At 34.1% G+C, this 27,996-nt stretch overlaps 1 protein-coding gene across 1 annotated transcript in view; it reads right to left on the bottom strand.

Moving 5' to 3' along the window:
* SPATA16 (spermatogenesis associated 16) overlaps positions 1 to 27,996 on the bottom strand; it is a 206,198-nt gene that overhangs the window by 112,992 nt on the left and 65,210 nt on the right. Inside the window, exon 3 of the mRNA XM_064575670.1 lies at positions 3,531 to 3,620. Within this exon, the coding sequence (XP_064431740.1) occupies positions 3,531 to 3,620 (90 nt within the window). The remainder of the gene's footprint in view (positions 1 to 3,530; positions 3,621 to 27,996) is intronic.

Here is a 27,996-nt window from a genome sequence, read left to right as displayed (position 1 = left end):
ATATATGTAGAAATACAAAACTAACGCCTACTTAATGATGGATAGAAACTTTTGTTGTACTTTCCCCTTTAGTATTACCTTCTGTTTGCTTCCTCTTACACAGTATGATCTTAACTAAAGTAATTTCCTGTGTGATGTCATCTATTTTTTGCCTTATAGATCTTCACTATAGGAGGCACGATACTATCACCATAACTTAACTACTATGTGCACACTCTCATATTTATCTTTTAACCAGGGTTGTACTAACAATTTCATGTAATATCTCCTTACTGCTGCAGCTAAATGGTTCTTAACCACAAACTCAAAACTGGCTAGTTTAATTTGCAAACCCTGAACTGGTGCTTGGTATGTGCCAGACTCTGTGGAAGTCATTGAGCATACAGAAATAAAGACATACCATTCATATTATCAAGAATTATTAGTTCTCTTCACAGAATAGTCTTTACTTTTGTTTGTTTAATATCTCTACATGTTTTTTCTTATCTTACCATCTTTCTTGTGAAGGTAGTGCCAAGTGTGTGTGTGTGTGTGTGTGTGTGTGTGTGTGAGTGCTGCGAGGGAAGATAGATTCAAGCAAAGACATTCTACTTCAACACATATACTTTTATGTGCATAGAAACAAAGAGATGTTAAAGAGCTAGGCTACCTGCTATTTCAGGTAAGACCTCGCAAGTTGGCTGTTTCTTGGGGAGTTATAGCAATTTCAGTTTAGATTTATGGTCTGAAAATGTGTTTTCATCAATTTAACCAGTGCCAATTGTCTGCTCAAGGATGACCAGCATCCCTGTGAGCCTAAACCAAAATAAAATATCCTTATTTTTATTCGGTTTTCTACCATCTATATATTCTTGCTCTCTCTGCTGGTAGGTAGGATGTTACTAAAGGAATATTGACCCATAAAATAAAAGGACCTGCTCATTATTGTAAAGCTGACTGATAACCTTCCACTCAACTACAAGTCATAGCATTTTCTCTAGTCTCTCTCGTTGAGAATCCTGGTTTTTATGAGGCTGTCCTGGAAATCTTTTCTGACCTATTTACTAGGTATTCCTTCCTGGGTAGAGCTGGTTAGGCTTCAAAAACCTTAGATGGCCCAATTTCTAGTTCCTGGTTATAAATACTCTAATGTGAATCAGAAAGAGGTGATTCACTTCACTGCAAATCATGGTTTTAAGACTTCCTAAGTCACATAGTAATGGCATTCTTTTGTATTTGTAAGTGCCTTTCAATTTCAGAAACATGACTACTTGGCATTCTCGAGGAAATAACTTTGAGGTGTTGGCTTTTCCGGTGAGTTTTAATATAATATCCTTGTAAGAGGCCTGAACCAAACTACCCAAATCTCCAAGAAAGTAACTGAGAAACATGAATGTTCTATATATTGATTTGCATGTATTGTTTTACATTACAAGTCTAATAGCTAAGGGACACTATGATATTCATGTTCATTCTTTCCCTTGGGGAAACCATAATAACTAATACTGTATATTGAGGGCTATAATTGCCAAGGAAGCCAAGGTGAAAAACTCTTGTATCTGAAATTAATTGTATCTGCTTCTCTGTTGGAAAGTCCGTGCCTGCATAACCAACAATTATCAGGATCTTCCTCAAGGAAATGTCAGGTCAGTCACTATATGATATTAAGCAGATACACTTATTTCACTGCAGGGATATACACATCAAGGACAATGGATATTCAGTTCCAACTTTACATGGTGAATACTGACAAATTCCTAATTTTTAAGTTCTTATTGTTTGTTTTAGGGCCCATAAAGAATTTTTGTCACAACTTTAACTCACACAGTCACGCTTGATACAATTAAGTTATAGTCAGTGATAATGCTGGCAACCTGGCTCTCCCTGAACCAAAAAAGCTTGGTTTGGTAGCATTTGCCAATTTCCATAGTGTAAATTCCCCCAGCATTGCTAAGTTCTCCTCTATTTTAACAACTGGCTTTCCCCGAATACCAGAATATTAACAATTGGCTTTCCAGAGTCTATACAAGCCAACCCCAGCACCCCACTAGCAGTTTTTTGCAATCTAGTTCTGAAGTTGCATCTAGCCTTCTCCTAATGATTTTTTGATTAAATTCAGAAGACACATTAATAAAGAACCTTTTGGAAAACACTGTTTTACAGATAGTGGTATCTGTTTACATTGGACCTATTAGCTTCATTTGTAGCTAGAGACTTTAAAAAAGTATGGGACTGAAGGAAGCTTACCATCACCTCTTAAATTCCCTCTCATTCACATGGGAAAAGCATGTGGGCAGAAAGAAAGTCACAGAGACAACTTAGTGGAGAAAAAAAAATATAGGAAGAAGTCATAAGTGAGTACATAAGATGGAATACGTTAGAGAAAGTATAAAGAAAAATAGAATGTAAAAAATGAGATTGATACATAAAGACCATTATAATTTTTAAAAATGCACATTAACACACAGGTAAATAGACGTTGTGGCATAATGGTTGTTTGACTGCAAAGTGAGTGTAGCTGGAATTAATTCTGCCTTACATATCCATCATTTAATTCAGTTTTGGTAACTCTCAGGACCATCTTATATAGAATTCATGTTGATTTCATGGTAATAATTTTATGGAACCATTTTATTATCCATTTAAATTCCTTAAACTTCGATTTCCAAGAAAGTGTTATTTGCAAAGGTTCTAAAGACAGTAACTACCTGCAACCTAGGCTTCTCATCCCTATTACTGCAGGTATTTCCCTAGGCCTTAGGAATTGTGCTTGGAGTTAGGTGAAGAAATCACTCACATTTTCTTGCTAAATTCCTGGGATACTAAAGTGGACAAGTAAGAAACAGCAGCTATTCATTGGGAGATGAGGAAAATTCATTGAGAGATTCATCAAAGGGAAGGGAAGTCCAATATGATGAGCTTGACTCAGGAAGAAAAAAAGCCTTGGTTGTCATAGGTGAGAAGGAATTCTTAGTGTAACATTGAGGCTGTTGCACAATTCTTGCAATTTTTTTTTTTTTTGCTCTAAGTATAAGTTCTGGGGATGAAAATATAAAAAGCTGCTTCACTAGGTTTTTTTGAAACATATTGGGGTCTAGGAGGCAATATATTAGGACAGCTCTAACAACCCTTGATGTTATAACTGATGCCATCTCCTCTAGAAAGAGCTCCTGACGTCTTTTTCATGTGGTTGGATTTCATTTCCAGAACTCAAGAAAGAGAGGGTCACAGAATTGTGTCATTACAACCAAGATCAGGCTCGAGAGCAAGAGGTCAAATTCATTTCTAAACTTCCCTGGAAGTTTTCCCATCATAATCAGTGACCTCATGGCTGGAAAGTTTGAATTTTACTAAGAGCTGTGAACACAGAATGGCTTTAATGAAAGAAAAAGGTAGTCAATAATTGTTGGTTTGACGTTTATAAGACAATAATTCTGGTAAAATCATACTCCATAAGAGAAATGGAAAGTTCTGTTATGCTATTACCAGAAGCTGAGAATAAAATTAATTTAACTCGAAATAAATCTTCACAAAAGTTATAACAAACATACCGGGCAGCTTCTGAATATCTCTCCAGACATCTAAACACTGTTGCCTGGCGAAGATGATTTCGGAAATAAGCTGGGTTTAAAACAATGCTCCTGTAAAAACAGCAAAGAAATGCAAATGTTATTATTAAGTCAATTACTGGAAGTGTATAGGAATGAAATAACATGTATTCAATTTTATGGACTATATATTTTAAAAGGTACTAATGAATGAAACACTTTTCTTCCTGTAATTGTCAGTTAAGACAAATAAACAAGCATTATTGAAAAACTAATGAAGTTTGCATGATAAAAGAATTTGATTTATAGCACTGAGTATCTTTCACAGGTATGACAGTGACAAAAAATTGAATGCAACTTATATTACATATAAGACATGATGTTATTTTATTTGCTTATGTTAATAAATCAGGCAAAAATCAGAGGTTATTTATGGTATGTACTTAGAATGAAGGATGAGGTTATTAGCTATTTAATTTCACTTAAAAGAAAGGAACTGAAATTTGGGTGACATGGTCATTTGCACTCAATAATTAGGTTCTTAGTGGAATGAAAGGGACCTGTACCATTGGTTAAGGACTCTGGTCTTGACCTTGCCACTTTTGGTTAGGCCTTACACATTTTGGATTTCATTTCTTCTTTATTGAAATTACCGGGCTTGGCTTGAGGATAAACTAATCTATCTATCCTTATTTGTTGATTCTTCCATCGTCTAAGTTTGGAGTCTCAATTCATGCCCAGATGAAAAGATGATCATTCCCTAGCTGTCCTCTCGCCTAGAGAGAAACTGGTAGACATTTCCCTTCTTTGATTCATCGAGAGCTAGGCACTGTTCAAGGCACTTGATATAATGAGGTGAACTAGACAGATGTAGTCCATGGCTCATCACCGAATGAGGAGATTATTAGTGAAAGTTTGAAATGTAGCTTCTACTAACAGAGTGTATTATGTTACTGATGTGGGATACAGAATGTTACAGAACCAATACAATATTATGAAGCAAACTTCTTGTGAGCCTGTTTTTACAAGTTAATGTGAATCACTTGGAATTAGTTCATTATTGAAGTAAGTGGTTTTTAATCTTTTTTTTGAGAAGTTCATAGAGCTTTTTGAGAATCAGATGTAAGCTATGTACTTCTGCCCAGAAAAATGCACTCAAACATAATTGCCTAAATTTAGGGAATTCATGTGATCCCTGAAGCCTAGTCATGTCCAGACTACAAAACATGCCAACAAAAATAATTCCATTCCCAGAACCATTGCTTATAGAAAGAATAAAGTAGAAAAGGAACATCTCTCTGGCCCATGCAGAATCATAGAATTATATGATGATGAGATGGATTGATTGAATAATTTAGCTCACTTTAAACACAACTTAACAGAAACCAAGGAGGTTATGGGACCTTTCTAAAATCATACACAACAAATTAGTTGAAGAAAGGTTTCAAGTTTATTATGTTTCCTATCTCTAGCCACAGTACTTCATATTACACCTATGGCTTTTTCCATGATGATTTCTGATTAAAGGGGCCTATGTTAGTGAAGTTTTATGTTACCCTATGACTAATAATTTGTACAAATGAATACATAACCCCCCCAGAATATACATTATTTCCTTTGGTGATTTCTGATTAAAATGTTGGAAATTTAAAAACTATTGCCTGAGTTCCATATCAATACTGTACCACTAATATTTTATATTAATTCAGAAAAAAGTATGTTTATATGTCTTATCCTTGTCAAAGTAATTTTGTAAAAGTAGATCAGAGGGAATAAGAGCAGAACTCTGTCAAGGGTTTAGGTCTTCTTACTGACTAGAATTTTTCTTTCACATTATAGCTAATTCTTCCCTCTATCTTTGTAATCATTCATTCACTTGTGCAATCTTACTAAGTGCCTGCAAATGTGATGGGACAAAATCCTTACTGCATGGATGTTTCTAGCCTTTGACATCTCTTTGCCCATGATGTAGTATTCTGGCATTGCTGAGCTGTTCTCTAAGAATCTTGCTTTGTCAGACAAGTCCTTTTTTTTTTTTTCCCCCAGACAAGTTCTATTGACAAAAATGCAAAAGACTGAAGAGAAGGATGGAGTGTGGTGGACAGGAGGAGTAGTGAGAGAAAGGTTTAGTAGAAGAGGGAGGAGGGAAATGAAGAGTCATCAAAATAGTTTGGAATGTAGGTGAAGGAGAAGATTTTCACTGGTAGTGAGGGTTGATGAGGTAAACCTAGGAACTGTTTCAGTGTGACTTTAAAAAAGGATAGATGAATAAAATTGCTTGTAATTACAAGTCCTCTTTCTGGTGTTGAAGAAATGCAAGTAGAGCACATGAGCTTAGAAATCATGATTGCTAGACTGGAATAGTGTCTTTTAACCATAATATAACCCTACATGGTACCATGCGAGTCACAGCTTTATCTGAGGGACCCAAAGAAGACCTGGACCCAGTCTACTCTGAGAGGTGGAGGTATAATCATAAAAGAATGTTTAGAAATTTGAGATGAGCTATTATATTTGGCAACTTATTATTTTTGGCTCTCATAATTATTGCAGCATTTACTGTGTGCTTATGATATGCCTTATTAGATATTTGGCAAAGAAATGCTAGCGGTGATTACGAAGCCTAGTTTTTACACATTTAATAATTTATTTGATGCTTTCTAAAATGACATACCCTTTTAAAGATGTATTTTATGTGCATACAACTTGTAAAGGAAATGATGATTTAGCCTTTAAAAGTTCTTAATCATTTATCATTTGATGCCATTTGGGGAGCTGTAGGAGGCAGTGTAGGACCAAAATGGACAATCAGATGGGGGCTAGAATGAAAAAAGAAACAAACAAACAAAAGTCCCAGCAACCCTACAATTATAATCAGAGAGAGAAGAACTCTGTGCTGACGGGTCTGATTTTATCACAGAGGAAATAACTCTGATTTAGCTATGTTGATAGGGCTTTTGGTAAAGAAAAAAAAAAAGGTCATGTTAAAGAGAATAGCTAAATTACAGAACTCATTGAATTTTTGTCAGAAGAATGGAGATAGTGTTAGTAACAAGCCATGATTGCTCATTCAATTGACTGGCACTATTCAAACAGAATGAGATCACGTAAAATAATAAATATTGTAATAGATACGAGTTTATTTTCTTTATCAATTTGTTAGCTGTGATATATCTTATGCTTGTTATGATTTGCATTTGTGTTTTAAAATTTATCTTTTATATTAAAGTTCACATAATTTGATATGTGTGCATGCATGCATGTGCAGTTGTTTTATTAAGTCCTAAGGTCATAATGTTGTTGTAAGGCCAGAATATAAGTCTATTCTGGTGATTATTTGAAGTGTCTCAATTCACTTGTCAAATAATTTATTTTTCTCTCAGTGATTGATATGCCACTTCCATTATATATAAGTTTATATGCACAGTTGGATCCATGGCTGGACTTTGTATCCCACACTTTTAATCTGTCTGTTTCTATACAGAACAAATTGTTTTAATTATTGTCACTTTAAAATACATCTTAATTTCTGGAAGAGAAGAACTGCCTAATGCCCTCTTTGTGAAAAAAATTTGTTATCTGGCATGTTTATTCTCCTGATGAACTTTATAAGCCTCATCTTTTAAAGTTACAGAGAGCAGCATTTGGTGGTTTTCATTATGTTAAGATAAAAGCATTAGAATAATTTTAGTTAGACATTTTTATAACATTGTCTTCCCATCCAAGGATGTGACATTTCTCTTCACTCAAATATTTTTTTGTCTCCCAGTAATTTTTTAACCTTCTTTCTACTTTTTAAAAACAGAGGTTTCACTAATTTCTTAATAATTCTTAAGTTTTAATATTTTACACGAAAGTTATACATGAGAATATACATATATATGTATATATGTGTGAATGTGTATGTATGTATGCATATATATATGTGTATATATATATATATATACAAACCTTACTACTCAAAACATGATCAGCAGCACCTGAAAGCTCATTAGAAATATAAAATCTTGATTCCCACCTCAAACCTGCTCAATCTGCATTTTAACAAAACCCCCAGGTGAATTGTATGCATCTTAAAGTTTGAAAGCATTGCATATATTCATAGTAGGAAAGGGATTTTTCCCGTTATTTCCTAACTTCTAATTGTTAGCATTTACATATATATATTTTTTAAAGATTTTATTTATTTATTTGTTAGAGAGAGAGAGTGAGAAAGAGCACAAGCAGGGGGAGCAGCAGGCAGAGGGAGAAGCAGGCTCCCTGCTGAGCAAAGAGCCTGATGTGGGACTGGATCCCAAGACTCTGGGATCATGACCTGAGCTGAAGGCAGATGCTTAACCGACTGAGCCACCCAGGCGCCCATTTACATGTGTATTTTAAAAATACTTATTTTTATATCCTTTTGACTTAATATTGCAATAATTTAGTTTTATTCACATCATCTGCAAATAATGATGGTTGGTACTGCTTTTTAATATTTACATCTTTTTTCTTCTCTTACTACATAGGCTACAATATTTTTTAAAGGAATTTAAGTAAGAGATAATCTAGGGATGATTTAATATTTCACTGATAATTATGATTATGGATTGATATGAGAAAAATGATTTTTTCCAAGACTTATTATCAGAAATAAATGTTTATTTTTTTCAAATATCCTTAGGATCTATCAACATGATCTTGTGGACTTTGTCCTTTGACTTTTTATAGGGATGATTTGAATTAATTACGGATTCAAAAGAACACTGAGGGGCACCTGGGTTGCTCAGTTGGTTAGGCGTCTGCCTTTGGCTCAGGTCATGATCCCGGGGTCCTGGGATCAAGCCGTATCAGTGGGAAGCCTGCTTCTCCCTCTCATATTCCCCTTGCTTGTGTTCCCTCTCTCACTGTCTCTCTCTCTATCAAATAAATAAATAAATAAAATATTTAAAAACACAATAGGGGCTCCTGGGTGGCTCAGTCGTTAAGTGTCTGCCTTCGGCTCAGGTCATGATCCCAGGGTCCTGGGATCAAGCCCCGCATCGGGCTCCCTGCTCTGCAGGAAGCTTGCTTCTCCCTCTCCCACTCCCCCCTCTTGTGTTCCTTCTCTCACTGTGTCTCTCTCTGTCAAATAAATAAATAAAATCTTTAAAAAAACAAAAACAAAAACAAAATAAAACAAAACAAAAGAACATTGAAATTAATAAACAATATTAAAGTCAAAGATTAAGAAAGTGAATAATAGAACAACTATTTCCAGGACAAAAAGTGAGGAAACATAAAAATAAGGTGGCCTTATTATTACTGTTATAATAATAATAATTATTATTATACTGTGATTTTTATAAAATATTATGTTGGTATTGAATTGCCAGAAGTTTTGAATTTTTTTGGTCTTTTAACCAAACCAAATGGCTTAGTTTTTGCCATTCCTTCTACTGTTCTTTCTTTTATTTCATTCATTTCTACTTCATTTCTATTTTTATATTTTTGTCCTCTCTGGATTTTATTATTTCTCTTCTAATTCTTCACTTAATTATTTATGTTTTCTTTCTATATAAAGAAAGCATTTACAGCTATGATTTCTTTTACTATATCCTTAAGAATGATAGAGTATATTTTATTCTCATAATTTTTCCCCTAGAATTTAATTATATATTTGTATTTCTCTTTGATTGAAAAATTATTTAGGATAGCATTGATCAATTTCCAAAGGGTAGTTTTTCTTATTATAACTCTTATTGTTAATTTCTCATTTTATTACAAAATAAACAGAGAATATGTTGTACATTTCTGCTTTTCATATATATTATGAGTAATAGATGATGGAGTTAGCACACATTTTAATGGCATGTGGAAGAAATAATACACACCTCATTTGTAATGTATTGTTAGTTAGAAACTGCTATAAGAGAACTTGTAAGATTTTTAATGATCTAAATAAAACTGCTAGACAGGTACCTGTTTCATTTAGTTTCCTTGGGAGACCTTTTTAGACCTAAGTTTTAATGGTAATGATTACTATTTCAAAATTCAGTTTGTTTTTAAAGGCAATATTGATTTCATATTCTTTGTTTTCTTTATATTTATTCTCTAATTTTTAGAAAATTTACTTTAATGTACTTTTATTTGTCAGTTTTATGAAGCATAATTTACATACAGTACTATTCACTTTTTTAAAGTGTATAGTTTGATACATTTCGACAAGTTTATAACATAACAATAAAGATATGGCGTATCTCCAACCGCACCAAAAAGTCACAATGGAGGTAGGAGTTTCCTATTTATTTCCCCATAGACAGAAATATTTTGCTTCTATTTCTCCACCAGAAGCCATGGATTTTTGCCTGGACTTTGTGAATGAGAATGTTAGCTATCACTCCTTCAGAGGCTTAAGGTTTTGGTTTTATATGAGATTAGGGATCAGAAAAGCAATTTCTTGTTTAGGCAAAGATGCCTAAATCCAGTTCCCTTTACCTTGCTTGGTCAGTAGCAAGGTAAATTAGCATTGATTCATCCTCCTGAATGACACTCCTTTTACTTTTCTAGTAAAGTGCTGAAATATTATTTTAGAAATGGTAGATCTAGAAATTTCCAAAAATGTGGATTATTTTAATTTCACCAAATAAGATACTCTTATGGATAAGATGATGACATTTATGCTGGATAATGGCATTGTTCAGTGGATTATAGCTAGCTAGACAACCGATCAGTAATATTGAAGTATGGTCTGTGTTATTATGAAAGAAGGAATTTAATGGCTTGTCCTTAGCCTTTTTGTGGACAGTATTTCCACTAGTGACTAAGATTAAGTGATTGTAAGGTTGTCTATAAAATTTTCAGATGGCATAAATTTTACCTAATAAGGAATTAATATCACTGATGACAGAAGCAAAATTCAAAATGATCTGGATTGGCTAAAAATAAAAATCTTATGTTATAGATTTAAAAAGTCAGTTTACAAATACAGTCATAGTTTGAGAGTGACCACATGGAAAAAGTCTGAATGTTTTAACTAATCACAAGCTAAATGTGACACTACGACAGAAATACAAAAACTGTACATAAAACTAATGTTAAATCAACCAAATGCATTCTGTCCAAATAATAAAGGATATTTTCACTAAATTGTGTCTTAGCCATATAGTCTATTGAATTCATCTATAGTTCTGAGCATCTGTGAGAATTACTTCCATACTGTAGTGTGTCTAGAGTGTCTAGTGGGTCTGGAGAACATAGTGTGTGAAGATATGGAAGGAAAATGATATGTCTAGAGCGTTAAATAAGATTAGTGGAGACTAAGTTAGTACTGTCAGATATGAAGATCTGCTATGTGGAAAATAGAATAATTATTCTATGCAATACCAGATGAGGCCAGGCAAAACCCAGTATTATGAAGTTATTAATAGTTCAGTTCACATAAGGAGGGACCAATGATGCAATAGGTTTTGAGAGGAGTTTTCCTTTTACTGGAATCATTTAAGTGATATTTAGAATGCCATCTGTCAAGATGTGTAGAAGAAAGTCTTGACTGAGTAGGAGACTAGGCTAAATGACTTCCAAGTATATTCACAAAAATCCTTATAATAGATTGCCAAACACCATGAAAGGTCTGAGTTTTTCCTTACTTGCAAGCTTACAAGTTAGCCTGACATGGTTTCACGGATGTTCATAGAATACATGAACCTCCAAGGCTGGAAACAAAGGACAGTTTCTTACAGCAATAGTAGTAGCCAGTTTATAAGGCTCTTGTTGTACTGATTGCTTGAGCCACAATTCCCAGATGGCAAAGCAAAGAGAACCAGGCGACATTTTCACATGCTGTAGGTTGCATTATAAGAGAGGAATCCTGAGCTTAGGGAATGTAAATCTTTTATAATGGGCTATAAGCGTGCCTGTCCTTAACTCTAGAGGAAAACACTATCTCCATCCTCTAAGGCTATGAGCAGACTTGCCTTTTCTTCGAAGGCTGTTTACCATACAACCATCTTTGAAAAGATAGTCCAGAGCAAAGCCCAGTCAGTGCCTTGTTCACAAGACAAGCAAAAATGTGGGAGGCCCGTGGAAAACTGTCTTCTTATCTAGATCACTTTTGTTCAGATATTCAGGCACTATTTGTTTATATTCATGCCACGAACAAATAGAAAAGGGCTCATAACAAGGTACAAATAGTTAAAATATCATAGGAAAATGACAGGATAGCTAATATTGAAAAGTGAGTGACTACATTGTTACCTATTTATATTCTGTTCTAAGAGGAGTTTAAAATAGCTTATATAATACTTATGAGGTTAAATCAAAGTTAAAATAACTCGTAGGGAACAAAAGGAAAAAATAGATAAATCAGACTATATCAAAATCAAAAAACTTCTGTGCATCAAAGGACACTCACTAACAACAGAGTGAAAAGGCAACACATGGAATGGGAGAAAATATCTGCAAATCATATACCTTATAAGGGTTAATTTCCAGAATATATAAGGAGCTCCTATAATTCAACAATGAAAAAACAAAGAACCCAATTTAAAGAAGGGCAAAAGACTTGAATAGACATTTCTCCAAAGAAGATACACACATGGCCAATAAGCATATGACAAGATGCTCAACATCACTAATCATTAAGGAAATGCAAATCAAACCCACAATGAGATACCATCTCACACTCATTAGAATGGCTATTGTCAAAAAAGCAAAAAATAGTTAAGTGTTGACAAGGATGTGGAAAATTGGAACTCTTGTACATGGTTTGTGGGAATATGAAATGGTGCAACTTCTATGGAAAACAGTATGGTAGTTCTCCAAGAAATTAAAAATAGAATTACAATACGATCCAGCAAATCCACTTCTGTGTATATACCCCAAAGAATTGAAAGCAGGTTTCAAAGATGTACCCCCACATTCATAGCAATATTATTTACAATTGCCAAAATGTGGAAGCAACCTGTGTCCATCGATAGATGAGTGGATATACACAATATAGTATATGCATACAATGGAATACTATTCAGCCTTAAAAAGAAAGGGAATTCTTACACATGCTACAACATGGATGAACTTTCAGGATATTATGCTAAGTTAAATAAGACAATCACAAAAAGGCAAGTATTTATATGTGGTACCTAGGGTAGATAAATTCATAGAGAGAGAAAGTAGAATGATGGTTGCCAGGGGCTGAGGTGAGAGGGAAATGCAAAAATGTTGTTTAATAGAATAGAAGTTTAGTTTTGCAAGATGAAAACAGTTCTGGAGATAGACTGTATAGCAATGTGAATGTACTTACTGTACACTTAAAGAATGGGTAAGATGGTAAATTTTATGTTACATGTGTTTTAGCACAACTAAAAATAAAACAAAAACAAAACTGAACAGGGAAAGCAATATTAAAAATAGGTATGTTAAGATGAAGCCTGGATGAAGTCAGTACACAAAGTATATCATAAGATCTTACGAGTTTGATTGGGATGGACTACATCTTGTTTTTTTTTTTTTTTCTTGGTTTGCTGGTAGCTAATGGAAAGAGGGATTTATAGTTTGTTTTAAACAAGCCACTTGCTCAATTCAAATATTTCTTATAGTATAATCAGAGAGATCACTTTATTCAAAGATGCCCTATAATGTAACAATCTGCGTCCTCAGTAGCAGATTTACAGACAAATCAGTAAGGGATCTATATGGTTGCTTCCTAGAGTTTCTTTCAACATGGCTGTTGTCTTAATACTAAATCTCAATCTAGTAATCTAAATTCCAGAGTAGGTGGAAAAAATGGGACTATAAAGAGAAGGTATACAATTGTGTTGTCACTACATAAGGATTCAGTGAAATCTTAGTGATTATGTCTTATTTGGTCACTTGGTTCGCTGCAGAAGATTACATCAAGAACTAATGATGCACTGTATATTGGCTATTTGAATTTAAATAAAAAATAAATGGAGAAAAAGCATTTTACTAAAAACAAAAAAATTAAAAAATTAAAAAAAAATTAAAAGCTAAAATAAAGTATAACAGGTCATAATTTACTGAGAAGAATTGAGAAGTCCGTGTACTATTTTAAATATTTCACATTGACAAGCAAGTTAGGACAATGGAATGACCCAGTTTAACATTATGTGGGAGAAATGAACTACTTTATAAAGATTAGAGCATAAAATCAGAATTAAAGGCATTGGTTTTTGAAATAAGAAAATTACAGTAGATTATTGTCAAGCAAATCATATATCTCTGCCAAAACAGTAGCAAAGTATGTTTCTGCAAAAGCATGAAAGTAAAATCTAACTCTTTAGGAAAACAACAAGAAATCATTCTTAAATTATTTCTTGAAATCCCGGCATGTACATGCACAACAGAAAACAAACTAGAAGACGAACAGGGGACTAACTCAAACATTATCCCTGATGTTTTGCAGCTCAAATTACCATTAATTATATGTGGAAAATATTAAATTACTCAAGTGAGCAACACTTTATTTCTTGACATGACCAAAAGTCAGTGGGATAAATACTAGAAAATTTTGCTATATTGTAACAGTATTGAAAAATATATAGTCAGAAGGGAGATACTATATTGTCTGTCTTCTTTATAGAATTAATAATAAACATACATTAAAGAATGATGAGGATCTATGTTTAAGTATATTTTACTTTAGAATTTCAGTATGAGATTTCCTCACTTAGAAAAATAGAGTGAAGATTATGGGATGCAAATAATAAATTTAATGGGTCATTAATACCAAGAAATAGAAACCTTTAAAAGGAGGTCTCCTAAGGCTTTTAGCCCTCCATCATCTTCATCAACATAAATATCATTGGTTAACTTACATCAAATAATCATCAAAAATAAGTATGACATCCTAGTAGATCTTTACAAGTGTGCAGTAATATGCCTTTTTGAGCAATGGAGAATATTTATTTTCCTCTACATTTCTTTTATGTTTTTACTTTGTATCCATTGGAGACAGCTCCATAATGGGAAGTAATAATGCTCACCAACATTATTTATCTTTCTATGTACACACCTAGAAAATTCCTGACACATAATGGACACTCAATGAACATTTATGGATTAAAGTGCTACTGAGTGACTGAACAAACTCTTCCTCGGGAGCTACAAGAGAACCTAATCTTATCTAAGATTCACCAATGAGATCTACATCTATTATGAACTGACTATACTAAGGGCCCCCTCTACTGACTTTTGCACTTACATCCCAGTTGAACATCAGATTTACACAATTTCATAACCCCTACCTGTATGCAGATGTGATCAGTAATGAAAGGCAGTTTATGTAATTAAATGAGATAAAGATAAAGATAGATAAGTAGGCCCTTTGAAAAAAATTTCCAGTACAGAATTATTTTTCATAATTTTAAAACCTGAAAAAAATTCCACATTTTTGTAGACTCTAATTGTGTCTTCCTATTTTTTTCTCCATCTGTCAAATGCCTGGATAGAGTAAGCATGAAATGGATTCCCATTTATTTTTCATCTACATTGTAATCCAAAGACTGTCCAGTAAAAGCTGTTAGTAAATCACTTGGTCAGCTCTCCCAACAAAACTGTCTTTGAGTAATACAGTATATCAACCTATCTTTTGACATTTTCATTTCTTGTTCTTGACATTTTCTCTTAAAAATAATACAGTATTGGCCCTATTATCTTTTCTTTAAGGTCTGTGAACCAAATGTTGGCTCTCAACTCTCTTGTAGAAAAGCTATCAAGATTCAGAGACAAAGATGTAGATGTAAGGCTCTATTCAGCTGTCTGTGTAATATTGAGGGGGAGGAGGGTGGAGCAGAGGTGTTGTTGGTTTAAGAACAGCGTGATAAATATCACATGTATTTCTCTATTCTCTGTGTTGCTTGGGTGGGATGCATTTTAGAATGAGTACTTTGAAAAGTACAATTAATAAATTCTCCTCTGTTCTAACCTACTAGAAATTACTTATGATTCATTCAGCTCAATAAACTCAGGTTTATTGAGTATAAACCATGTTCCAGACATTGCACAGGTTCTAAAGAAAAGAGCCAGAAAGGTAAATACATACTTAAACTAAGATTTTGAGTAGCCCTATTGTATGGAAATAAATGTCTGCCTGCATTTTATTATTTTTTTATGCTGCCTCCAACTGGCAATTATGTAAGAATCTTTAAAATGAACTTAAATAAATTACAGTGGCTTCTACTATGTAGTTTCACTGGAAAATGAAATGGGATGCTTATTTCTTTTAGAATCAGAATTAAAAGGGACTTTTTGATAGAATCAAAGCCATTTGTATTTTATCAAGTATTAATATCGTTCATATTAACATCATGATTTTTTGGTTTGGAGAATAATAAATGACATCCAGATAACAGTATTTTACCTATTATAAAGCCCCCTGTAGCTCCCACATCAAAGGAGAAATATTAATGTTAACACTTATGCTTTATGAAGCAATTGCACTTCTGGCAATTGTCCATGATTTCTCTTTGTTGAATTAAGAAAATTAGTGGGATCATACCATAATGGGCACTGTATTTATGTATAGAGCGTCCATCCTGACTAAATCCCTAGATTAAAGGCAAAATTTGGATTGGATATGGACTTTGATTATGGGAAAAGCTCTCAATGTTGGATTCAATGCTGTTATAGACCAAATTACCATTACTGAAAGTGACTCCAGTTAGGGAAGTCTACTAATTACTAATAGTATAAATAAGAATGTTAATGCTTTCTCTTTGAAATACAAAGGGATTTTCTAATGTGTTTATTACTTCTTTCTTTATTGACAAATCTCTTATTTTTATATCCTATTTGCTTTGACTCAAAGTATAGAGTTGCAACCTGTTGTGACTTGTACCAAATAAAGTGTCATTGCACATTACTTTGGAAAGAATAAATTTTCCAGATATCTTTAAAAGTGCTGCCTTTCTGTGAATGTAATGACAACAGCATGTATCATGCTCCTTTTATTTAAAAATTATGTTAGATACTAAGCGACTAGCCCCCAAATGAAAGTTTTAGCCCAATTGTGAAAAATTATATGGAGACTTATATAACCAACAATAAATGAACTGAAACTTGAAACAGTTAATTGGTGGATGTATATCAAAAAAAGTGGAAAAACAAAAGGCTTGGGCAAAGGGTCTGCAATGACAGGAAAATGTAAAGCTTGGAAAGAAGTAAGGAGGAAGTGAGTTTTGCGCTGCATGTTAAAATGGTCACATTTATTGTAAAAAAAAAAGGTCACATTTAGAGAAAAAAAGGTAGAAAATCCAAATTGGAAGAGTGGCCCCCCAAATGACTTGGTGATAGAGAATATTAAAAACTGCCATGTAAATCTGCTTGACTAAAGTAATAAATTGACCATAGAGAAAGGCAGGAGCCTATTAAGGATCTGTTCATCACTTAAAGGATTTTTAATTTTATGGAAGAAATTAACAATGCTTCACAGATTACTAAGCAAGCACATGATGGAAACATGTTTTAAGGAGACAATCATGGCAACTATTCTGAAGAAAGATAAGAGTTACAAAAGCTGGGAGGATACTAAGGATGCTATGAACTAGTACAGTGATTCTCAAAGTGTGGCCTACAGATTCCCAAGGATCCTTCGGCCCTTTTGGGGCTATCACAATATTATTATTATTATTTTCATAATAATATTTAGATATGATTTTCCTTTATCACTACATTGACATTTGTAGTAGTGTTGCAAAAGCCATAGTGGGCAAAACTGCAGGAATCAATCATTGATATCAAACTGTTCTAGTATTCATTGAGTGTATTCTTCACCATCGTATGTACTTGTCCCCCCGAAAAATGATAAATCTCAACCCTTGAGTGCATGTCTTTTTAATATTTGGCATGATGAGACAGGATACATGCATCAAGCACTCCTCTCTTGCATAACAAAGTATGCTGACTGTCTTGACGAAAAGTACTTGGGCCATTGTATGCATTTGTGAGCTGACTTAACTGCTGTTATCAGGGAACGCCATTTTTACATGGAAGAACAACTAACAAACTGATTATTAGACTTCGAGTTTGGCAGAATTTTTTAAAAAATGAAATAAGTGTGCCTGTCACTTAAAGGAACACAACTGACAGTATTTATTGCCAGTGATAGAAGTTTGAACTTTTGAGCAAAAATTAGAATTTTAGAAAAACTTACATCTGTCACTATGAACTTGACAGCCACCCAATGCTTGAAGACCTTCTGATGATTGGTGATACTAACATGTGCAATTTAAAAAATTTACTATTGCATGATAGAAATTTGCATAATAGAAATCTGCAAATAATTCATTGTTTTCCAAATAACCAATGTATGATATTACTAACTCATAACAATCCATTCAAAGTGTAAGAAAAACCAATGTCTTTCAACGTAACAGAACACAAGTTGATTGATAATGGTTCCAGAATCCACATTATAATTAATCTTTAAGAAACTATCATTTGTGGGGCGCCTGGGAGGCTCAGTCAGTTAAGCGTCTGCCTTCGGCTCTGGTCATGATCCCAGAGCCCTGGGATGGAGCCCCGCATCAGGACATCAGGTTCCCTGCTCAGCGGGGAGCCTGCTTCTCTCTCTCTCTCTGCCTTCTCCCTGCTGCTCCCCCTACTTGTGCTCTATCTCTCTTTCTTTCTCTGTCAAATAAATAAATAAAATCTTAAAAAAAAAAGAGAAACTATCACTTGTCAAGTCTTGGGGCAGTATCAAAGAATAATATTCAGGATTATCTGAAAAGTCTGTTAACATTCTCTTTCCTTTTCTAATTATGCATCTGTGTCAGATTGGATTTTCTTCATATAGTGCAAACATATGGCAATAGATTGCAGAATCAGGTATGAGAGCTCAGTTTCATTTTATGATGCTATACATTAAATAGACTTGCAACATGTAAAACAATGCTATTCTATGCATTTTTGAAAATATAGCTATTTTTAATAAAATATATATTTTATGTTAACATGCAATGGGTTTATTTTTAAATGAATAAATATTTTTAAATTTCTATATTTTAATTTCTAATATGATAAATACTTATAGATATAACCCATATAAATCAAAAGCTCTTTGGGATCTTCAATAATGTTATAAATAGAATGGTTCATAAGACCAGCTTGAGGACTACTGTATAAGCAAATAGTCAAAATTTGAATGAAGGCTCTACCTATAAGAACGAAGAAGAGGCATATGGGACAAACTTGTTTAATAATTTGCACTATATCACACCATCCTTTTACCCTGTTTTTTAAAACCAAAAATACCTCTGTCTCCTTTTTTGGGTACATACATTTGACATCTCAATGTTATTCTGACATTATTTTCTTTCCACAAAAACCAAAACTACTTTCTCAGAAACTGTATCTGTTGAACAGGTTCTACAAGAGTCTTACAGGAACTAAAAGTCTAAAAAAACAAAAAGATTAAAATTAATTAAATAGTGAAGTTATATATTAGATTTCTTTCATCTGCTAATCTTTTGTAAAACACCACAAAAATAGCAAATACTATTTGTGTGAAATTAACAGTCTTGTGTAAAAGTTGTATTTTCTGACAAAACCTTAATGATTGATAATATCATAGGAACATTTATATCCAATTAGAAAATTATTTTGCCTCAGGTAACCTAGGAAAGGCATGTGGTCTGCATTTCTTCCAGTGAGGAAGATTCAAAAGAATTGTATGGGACAGCTATAACCTGTAAGCAAAGTTACAGACAGTGCCATCAAGGAGACATTTCTTCTCAAACTAAAGGTGTTATAACTTAACATAGGGTTGCTTTTCAGACTTCTATGAAAAAAGAGCACAGGTCACAGGACCGAGAGAGGATAAACAGAAGGAATATTTGCCATAGCAACAGATGAGGAAATGAGGGACAGTTTAGGTAAATATAGCAGTAATAGTATAACTCCAGGATTTGTAAAATGTTATTTGAGGCTAACACTATGTTGTCAGTGATATACAGTGTCCACATCCATGAAATACATGTTCCTGAATTGTGAAAAGTAAAATGGATACTAGACTGGTACCTATATTTATAAGGTAGTCAGCTCTTCTAAGGTAAACTAATAGAGTCAGAGCAAGTCAGGCACACTCAAGAAGAGATTTCTGTCTGGAAAAAAAGCAAAGAGAAAATTTAAAATATCGAACACATGCTGGCAAAAGCTATAAAATGAATAGGGGTTGGCATCTAGGCCACGTTTTTTACCTGTTCCAATAAAAACTGGTCTGCCCCAAGTCTGTCTCTTGCTACTTCTGGCCTTATATGTAATAGCCTATATAGTGACTTCTCCATGCCAAATATCCCAGAAAAGATCCTTAGGACTGAAATGGTGGGAAAACATCAAGGACAGTTGCTTCAAGAATAAGACACAAATATCAATTTTACAGTTTCGCCTGGGTAAGGCAGATTTATGGGAATAAGCTTTAATTTCTTAAAATGGTGCTCATTAAATTTGTAAATGTGGGTAGTCCTCCAGTTTTCCTCAAAGTTAATTTTAACATTTTTGGACATCCAATATTCATCCGTTCCTTGTGTTCTCTTAGACTTCCTCAATTTTATTTTATTTTATTTTATTTTATTTTATTTTATTTTATTTTATTTTTTAAAGATTTTATTTATTTATTTGACACACAGAGAGAAAGCACAAGTAGGCAGAGCGGCAGGCAGAGAGAGAGGGAGAAGCAGGCTCTCCACCGAGCAGGGAGCCGGACGTGGGGCTCGATCCCAGGACCTGGGGATCATCACCTGAGCGAAGGCAGATGCTTAACTGACTGAGCCACCCAGGCGCCCCATAGACTTCCTCAATTTTAGTTCTGGTCTTGACTTCATTTTCTTTTTTCTTTCTTTCTTTCTTTCTTTCTTTCTTTCTTTCTTTCTTTCTTTCTTTCTTTCTTTCTTTCTTTCTTTCTTTCAGATTTATTTATTTATTTTAGAGAGAGGGGAGAGACAGGGGGAGAGGGAGAGAAATCCTCAAGCAGACTCCCTGTGTGGAGCCTGATGTGGGGCTTTATCCCAGGACCCTGAGATCATAACCTGAGCTGAAATCAAGAGTCAGTTGCTTAACTGACTGAACTATCCAGGCGCCCCTTGACTTACTTCATATTCTGACTACTTGTCTGGAAATTTTTGTGTATAGAGACATCAAACTAGGAAGCTAAAAACAATTATGTCCCAATGGGGAGCATCAAAATGGTTTTCACTTTGTTGGTGAGTATTAGATGGACTGACCACTCACTATGTTAAACAGAGCAAAGGTACTCGTGAAAAGAAGTTTGTGAATTCTGTACTTGTAAAATTTCAGGCTCGTCAGCTGATATGTTTGAAATAAAACACAATGGTGACCCTAAGGCTAGGATTTGCACAAAAATTTTCCATTTTTAAAACACATATATCTATAGTGTCATTTGACCGCCTTCACAAGTATTGAGGAAGATACAGTCATTACCCCTCATTCAGAGCTGCTGAAGAATGCAGAGAAACTGAGACAAAGAGAAATTAAGTGCTTTGTGAATCAAGGCTAGGTAGTGATGTTGCAAGGATTCAAATTCAGGCCTTTGACTGTTGAAACTTCTTTCACTACATTACAAGAAAACTTACAGCTCTCCTACTTTATTTATAAGTACAAAATTAATCCTTGAAAATCTAGAATTATTAAAAAAATCAATTGACCTTGCAGGAAGTAGAAACAAACATATCTCTTCTGTTTTCATTAATCATACTTCACAAGCCACACCAATTACATGTTTTAGAACATTTCAAAATTTTAAGTACGTGGCTGCTTTTAATATCCCAGTGAGAATTTACTGAGGAAGAAGTTGCAGAAAGGCCAAATGACTTGTTATTTCCTTCAGAATGGATTTTAGAGCTGGTGTATTAGAAAATGGGAAACAAATATAAAAGAATCATTTTAAAGTGACATAGGAATAAACCCAACCAGAAGGCATGCAGCCTTTTTGCCAGTTTCAAGGACCAAAATGAATGTTTCCTGAGGCAGTACTCAGCATAGGAATTGTGCATTAGCACCCTGGTCTGTTTTCCAGGAACCACATGGAAGTCAAAAATAGGGTAACAAACCAGCAATAACCGGTAGATTCACATTCTAAAGAAAGGTCGTGACAGGCAGATGCATTGTTGCATAAGAATACTGCTCCATTACATTAATATACTGCTTCCTCATTTATGAACCATTTCTATATCAATGAGTAAATGGAAAGGAAAGATAAAAGCCAAATGGATACTGATTCCAGAGTTGAGACTAGGCTAAATTATTAGAAGAGAAGGAGTGGAACCTAGGATGAGACATAAAACATCAAGCAAGATGATTATAAACTAAAATGCAGTCAACTTGAATATAAGGGTAGACGATGACCTGTCTGGATGAAGAGCCATGGGAGGAATGGTAAAGGGTAATGGAGGTAATACAGGAATGCTGAAGGCAGGGTTATTGTAATTAATCTATTGTAAGATCTGTTATAGTAAAAAAATTAGGCATAAAATGTTGTGAATATATTTCATATAAATAGAATAAAATCCTTTTATTATATCTTTTGAAACTTGGACAAGCAACTCAAGAAATCTGATCCAGCTTCAGAACCTATTATTGAAAACTCAAGAGAGGGTCAATCTGTTTTGTTCTGCCTTTGCTATGTCTTAAATTTTCTTCTCTGATCAGACATAGTCATTGCTCTCTCCTTTTCCCTTCTCTCCTCTCTATCTCCTCTCCCCCCTCACCTTCTTCTTTTCCTTTGCCTCCCCTCCTCTTCCTCTTCATCTCCTTCCCCTTCCCTTTCCTCCTATTCTTGTCCTGCTCCCTCTCCTTCTCCTCCTCCTTCTCTTTCTTCCTTCTCTTCTCCTTTTCCTTTTCCTCCTCCTCTCTTTTTCCCTTTCTCTCCCCCTTTTTTCATCTTCTCTTCCTGCTTCTCTTATTTCTTCTCCTGTTTCTCCTTCTGAAAAGAAACTTCAAATAAGATGTCTGAGCCATCAGGGTATTTCTTGTATTCTTATTAAGATAAGCAAATAAGGACTCTTAGACACTTACACATTTATATTCCTTGGATAAAATATATGACCATTTTAATTATTTTCTGGAATTTATTTGCTTTAAACTTGATTATCCTTTTTTTCACTTAAATTTTTTTTTAACACAAATAGGTTTATGTGTTTATCTTTCAAGACAATTTTATTAATTCCTGTGATAATCACAATGAAGAGGCAGGGCTTCAGGTAAAAAGAAGAAAAAAAAGTGGTGATAACGTATATTAGGAGTCTTGTGATTTAAAAGCTGTGTTGCATCAATATTATACAGTAGACTTGCTAAATATTATTATCCACAAATCACATATGAGGAAAGCAAGGCTTTTTCAAACCAATCAGGCAAGTGGTAGGTGAACTTATATTTTATGATTTCAGGGACAATGACCACTACATCCCACTGCTGTCTCAATCTGCATGGAAATCCCTCCAGATTTTAAAGATACTATGATTTTCATTATTTTCAAGCTGAAATGAGATGACAACTAGAATTTTTAGGAGAAAAAAAATTACCATATTGTCATAAGTTTGCTGGGAGGTGGTTCCTTCGTCTATAAAATGGTAGTAAGGAAAACTTAGGAAGTTATTGGAAGAATTAACTGAGAGAGCATATGAAGTGCCTAACCACACCTGCTACGTGGTAGATGTTCAGTAAATACTTGTTCTCATTCCTGCTTGAGAACTATCTCTTATGTGGTCAATTTTACACTGCAGAAAGGTATTCTGGTTGTTCCCTGCAGAATGGGACAGGGAACACTTTGCCCTTCCACAGAAATTGGAATGTTTTATATTCTTTTAGAGTTATGTTTCATGTACTCTTCAGTGGAAGTATCCTTTTTTAAAGGTAAATATATTTTTGTGGGGATAAAATAGCAAGAGACATAAAGATACTAATGATCCATATGGTATTTTTAACATGCCTAACTTCTTGAAGAGCCAAAGTGCCTAACTTACAAAAAGTCTAACAAGGTGTCCTTAAGTCATGATTTCCCTCTGTCTTCTTCATACTCATAAACTCATGTAAACATACATGCATACATGGTCACACAGACACATACAGATTATGCTAATTTCATTCACTTGGAAGGAATAACCAGTAATCAAGGGATTATTGAAGGATAGAACTAAGGAGAAACAGATTTTTTAGCTCAAGACTCTCTAAGAGTTGAGAAAAATGAGTATGGATACTGTAATGTCTTTTTTTTTATTATGTTATGTTAATCACCATACATAATTAGTTTTTGATGTAGTGTTCCATGATTCATTGTTTGCATATAACACCCAGTGCTCCATTCAATACGTGCCCTCTTTAATACCCACCACCAGGCTAACCCATTCCCCCAGCCCCCTCCCCTCTAGAACCCTCAGTTTGTTTCTCAGAGTCCATAGTCTCTCATGGTTCATCTCCCCCTCCAATTTCCCCCCTTTCATTTTTCCCTTCCTACTGTCTTCTTCTTCTTTGTTTTTTTTTTTTAACATATAATGTATGATTTGTTTCAGAGGTACAGGTCTGTGATTCATCAGTCTTACACAATTCACAGCGTTCACCATAGCACATACCCTCCCCAATGTCTATCACCCAGCCATCCCATCCCTCCCACCCCCCACCACTCCAGCAACCCTCAGTTTGTTTCCTGAGATTAAGAAGTAATGTCTTTTTGAAATGAATGGCAATGTCTTCAAAAACACTTACCCATATGTTTTCTCAAAGCAAGAAACTGTGAGGTACCCAGGGTTATATATATTCAGGTAGATCAAATTTTTTTCTTTTGTGTTCCTGTTATTATCCCTACAAGTAGTATCAACACTGATACTTGGTAGCCTACAGATTTTTTCATATCAAGAAACTGACACCAGCAATGCTCCCATTTGTTTAAGTTCATCTAAGATTGTGAGAATTACTTTGTCTTACCTAAAGCTATTGAACTATTGAATTTAATGGCCAAACTTTATTTATTTACTTATTGCTTATCAATTTTTATTTTAATTTTTCCCTAGTTTTATTAAGGATTACTTGACAAAAATTGTATATATTTAAGGTGTAAAATGTGATGGTTTGATAATGCACACATTGTGAAATTACTGCCATCAAGTTAACTAACGCATTATTACCTCACATGGTTACTTTTTTGGGGTGGTGGTTGTGAAAACACTTATGAGTTACTCTCATAGCAAAATCCAAGTATATAATACAGTGTTATTAACTATAGTCATCATGCTTTATGTTAGATTCCCAGAGCTTATTCATCTTATAACTGAAAGTTTGTACTCTTTGACCAACATCTCCTCATTTCCCCTACCTCCCAGGCCCTGGCAAACACCATTCTACTCTCTGGATATATGAAGTTAGACTTTTTTAGATTTCACATATAAGTGAGATCATACAGTATTTTTCTTTCTGTGTGTGGCTTCTCTCACTTAGCATAATGTTCTCCAGGTTCATTCATGTTGTCACAAATAGAAAGATTTCCTACATTTTATGGCTGAATTATATTCCACTGGGCATGTGTGTGTGTATACACGTTACATTTTCTTTATCCATTCCTCCAACAACAGACATTCAGATTGTTTCCGTATCTTGAAAATCATGAAAAATGTTGCAATGAACGTGGAAATGCAGCTATCCTTTCAAGATACTGACTTTATTTCTTTGGATATATAATCAGTAGTGGGATTGCTGGATCATATGGTAGTTCTATTTTTAATTTTTGAGGGCTCTCTATACTGTTTTCTAAAATGACTATACCAGTTTACATTCCCATCAACAGCGCTCAGGGCTTCCCTTTTGTCCGTATTCTTGGCAACCCTTGTTATCTCTTGTCTTTTTGTTAATAGCCATCCTAATAGGTATGAGGTGATAATTCATTGTTTGATATACATTTCCCTGATGATTAGTAATGTTGAGGCCTATTCTCCTGGCCATTTGTATGTCTTCTTTGGAAAAACAACTATCTGGGTCTTTTGCCAATATTTTAAATTTTTTTTTTTTTTTTTTTTTTTGCTTTTGACTTGTCAGAGTCCCTTTTATATTTTGGATATTAACCTCTTATCAAACATAGAGTTTGAAAATATTTTCTACCATTCCATAGGTTGCCTTTTCTTTTCGTTCATTGTTTCCTTTGCTGGGTGGAGCTTTCTGGTGTATGTGTGTTATTTCTGTGTTAAGTAGAAGGTGTTTAGGTTTTTTTTTTTTTTTTAATTTTATTTATTTGAGAGAGTGTGAGAGAGCAAGTGCACAAGCAGAGGGGAGGGGCAGAGGGAGAGGAAGAAGCAGCCTTCCCACTGAGCAGGGAGCCTGATGGGGAGGGATGCGGATGGGGGGGGAGATGGGGAATGGGGGCGCGGGGAGCTCGATCCCAGGACCCGGAGATCATGACCTGAACAGAAGGCAGACACTTAACTGGCTGAGCCACCCTAGTGCCCCTGGTGTGGAGCTTTTTAATTTGACATAGTTCCGCTTGTTTACTTTTGCTTTTGTTGCTTATGCTTTCAGTGTCATACCCAAAAATTCAATGCCAAAACCAATGTCAAGGAGCTTTTCCCCTACATTTTCTTCTAGGACTTTTATGCTTTCAGACCTTACTTTTAAGTCTTTAATCCATTTTGAATTGGTTTTCGTAAATGGTATAAGGGTCTGATTTCATTCTTTTGCATGTGGATATCCAGTTTTCTCAGCATCATTTATTGACGAGACTATCCTCTCCCCATTGTATATTCTTGCCATCCTTGTTATAGATTCATTTTTCATATATGTGTGGGTTCATTTCTGGGCTGTCTGTCTGCTCTGTTCTATTGATCTATGTGTCTATTTATATGCCAATATCATTCTAGTTTGATTTCTTTGTTAACTTTGTAATATAATTTGAAATCAGGAAATGCAATGCCTCCAGCTTTGTTCTTTCTCAAGATTTCTCTGGCTAGTTAAGGCTTTCTGTGATTCCATATGAATTTTAGGATTTCTTTTCCTACTTCTGTGAAAAATGCCATTGGAGTTTTCATAGTGATTGCACTAAAACTACAGATTGCTTTGGGTAGTATGAATATTTTAACAATATTAATTCTTCTAATCCATGAATACAAGATATCTTTTCATTTATTTGTATCTTTTATTTTTCATTAATATCTTACACTTTTTAGTGTACAGGTCATTCATCTTCTTGATTAATTTATGCCTAAATAGTATTTTATTATATTTGATGCTATTATACATAGGATTGTTTTCTTAATGTCTTTTTCAGATAATTCATTGTTAGCGTATAAAGATGCAAATGATTCTTGCATGTTGATTTTGTTTTCTACAACTTTACCTAATTTGTTTATTAGTTCTAACCGTTTCTTGATGGAATCTTTAGGGTTTCTCTATATAAGATCACACCATCTGCAAATAGAGACAATTTAACTTCTTCCTTTCCCATTTGAACGCCTTTAATTTATCTTTCTTGCCTAATTGCTCTGGCTAGGGCTTCCAGTATTATGTTGAATATGAGTGGTGAGAGTGAGCATCCCTGTCTTGTTCCTGGTCTTGGAGGAAAAGCTTTCAGCTTTTCACCATTGAATATGATGTTAGCTGTGGGCTTGTCATATATGGCCTTGATTGTATTGAGGTCACATTTCTTCTTTACCTAATTTGAGAGGTATTTTTTTTTTTTTATCATCAGGCTTTTGAATTTTGTCAATGCTTTTTCTGCATCTATTCAGATAATCATATGATTTTTATCTTCTTTTGCTAAGGTGATGTATTATGTTTTTTCATTTGCATATGTTGAACCATCCTTGCATCTCAGGAATATATCCCACTTGATCACTGTGCACGATCTTTTTAATATGCTCTAGAATTAAGTTTACTAGTATTTTGCTGAGGATTTTTTTATCAATGTTCATCAAGGATATTGGAATGTAATTTTCATTTCTTGTAGTGTTCTTATTTGGCTTTGGTATTGGAGTAATGTTGGCCTTGTAAAATTAGTTTGGAAGTATTGTATTCTCTTCTATTTTTTGGAAGAGTTTGAGGACTGGATGGAGTTATTCTTCTAATGTTTGGTATAATTCACCAGTGAAGCCATCTGGTCCTGGCCTTTTTTTTGATACAAGGCTTTTGATTATTGCTTCAATTTCCCCACTTACAGGTCTGTTCAGATATTCTACTTCTTCATAATTCTGTCTTGGCAGATTGTACATTTTCTATGAATTTGTTCAAGTCTTCTGCATTATCGAATTTTTGGTATACAAAAAGAGTGTCTTCTCTTTCATTTATAATTTTATTTGAGTCCTCTCTTCTTTTCTTAGTCTATCTAAAGTTTGCCCATATTGTTTATCTTTTCAAAACACCAACTCCTAATTTTGTCAATTTTTTCTATTGTTTTTCTAGTCTACACTTCATTCATTTTTGCTCTAATCTTTATTCTTTCCTTTTTTCTACTAACTCTAGGTTTAGTTTGTTTTTCTTTTTCAAGTTCCTTGAGGTATAAAGT

Source organism: Mirounga angustirostris, unplaced genomic scaffold, assembly GCF_029215605.1.
Source record: "Mirounga angustirostris isolate CCGP_5_RB_7025 unplaced genomic scaffold, mMirAng1.0.hap1 SCAF_1, whole genome shotgun sequence".
NCBI classification, from domain to species: domain Eukaryota; kingdom Metazoa; phylum Chordata; class Mammalia; order Carnivora; family Phocidae; genus Mirounga; species Mirounga angustirostris.
This window is presented reverse-complemented; position numbering and strand designations above follow the sequence as displayed.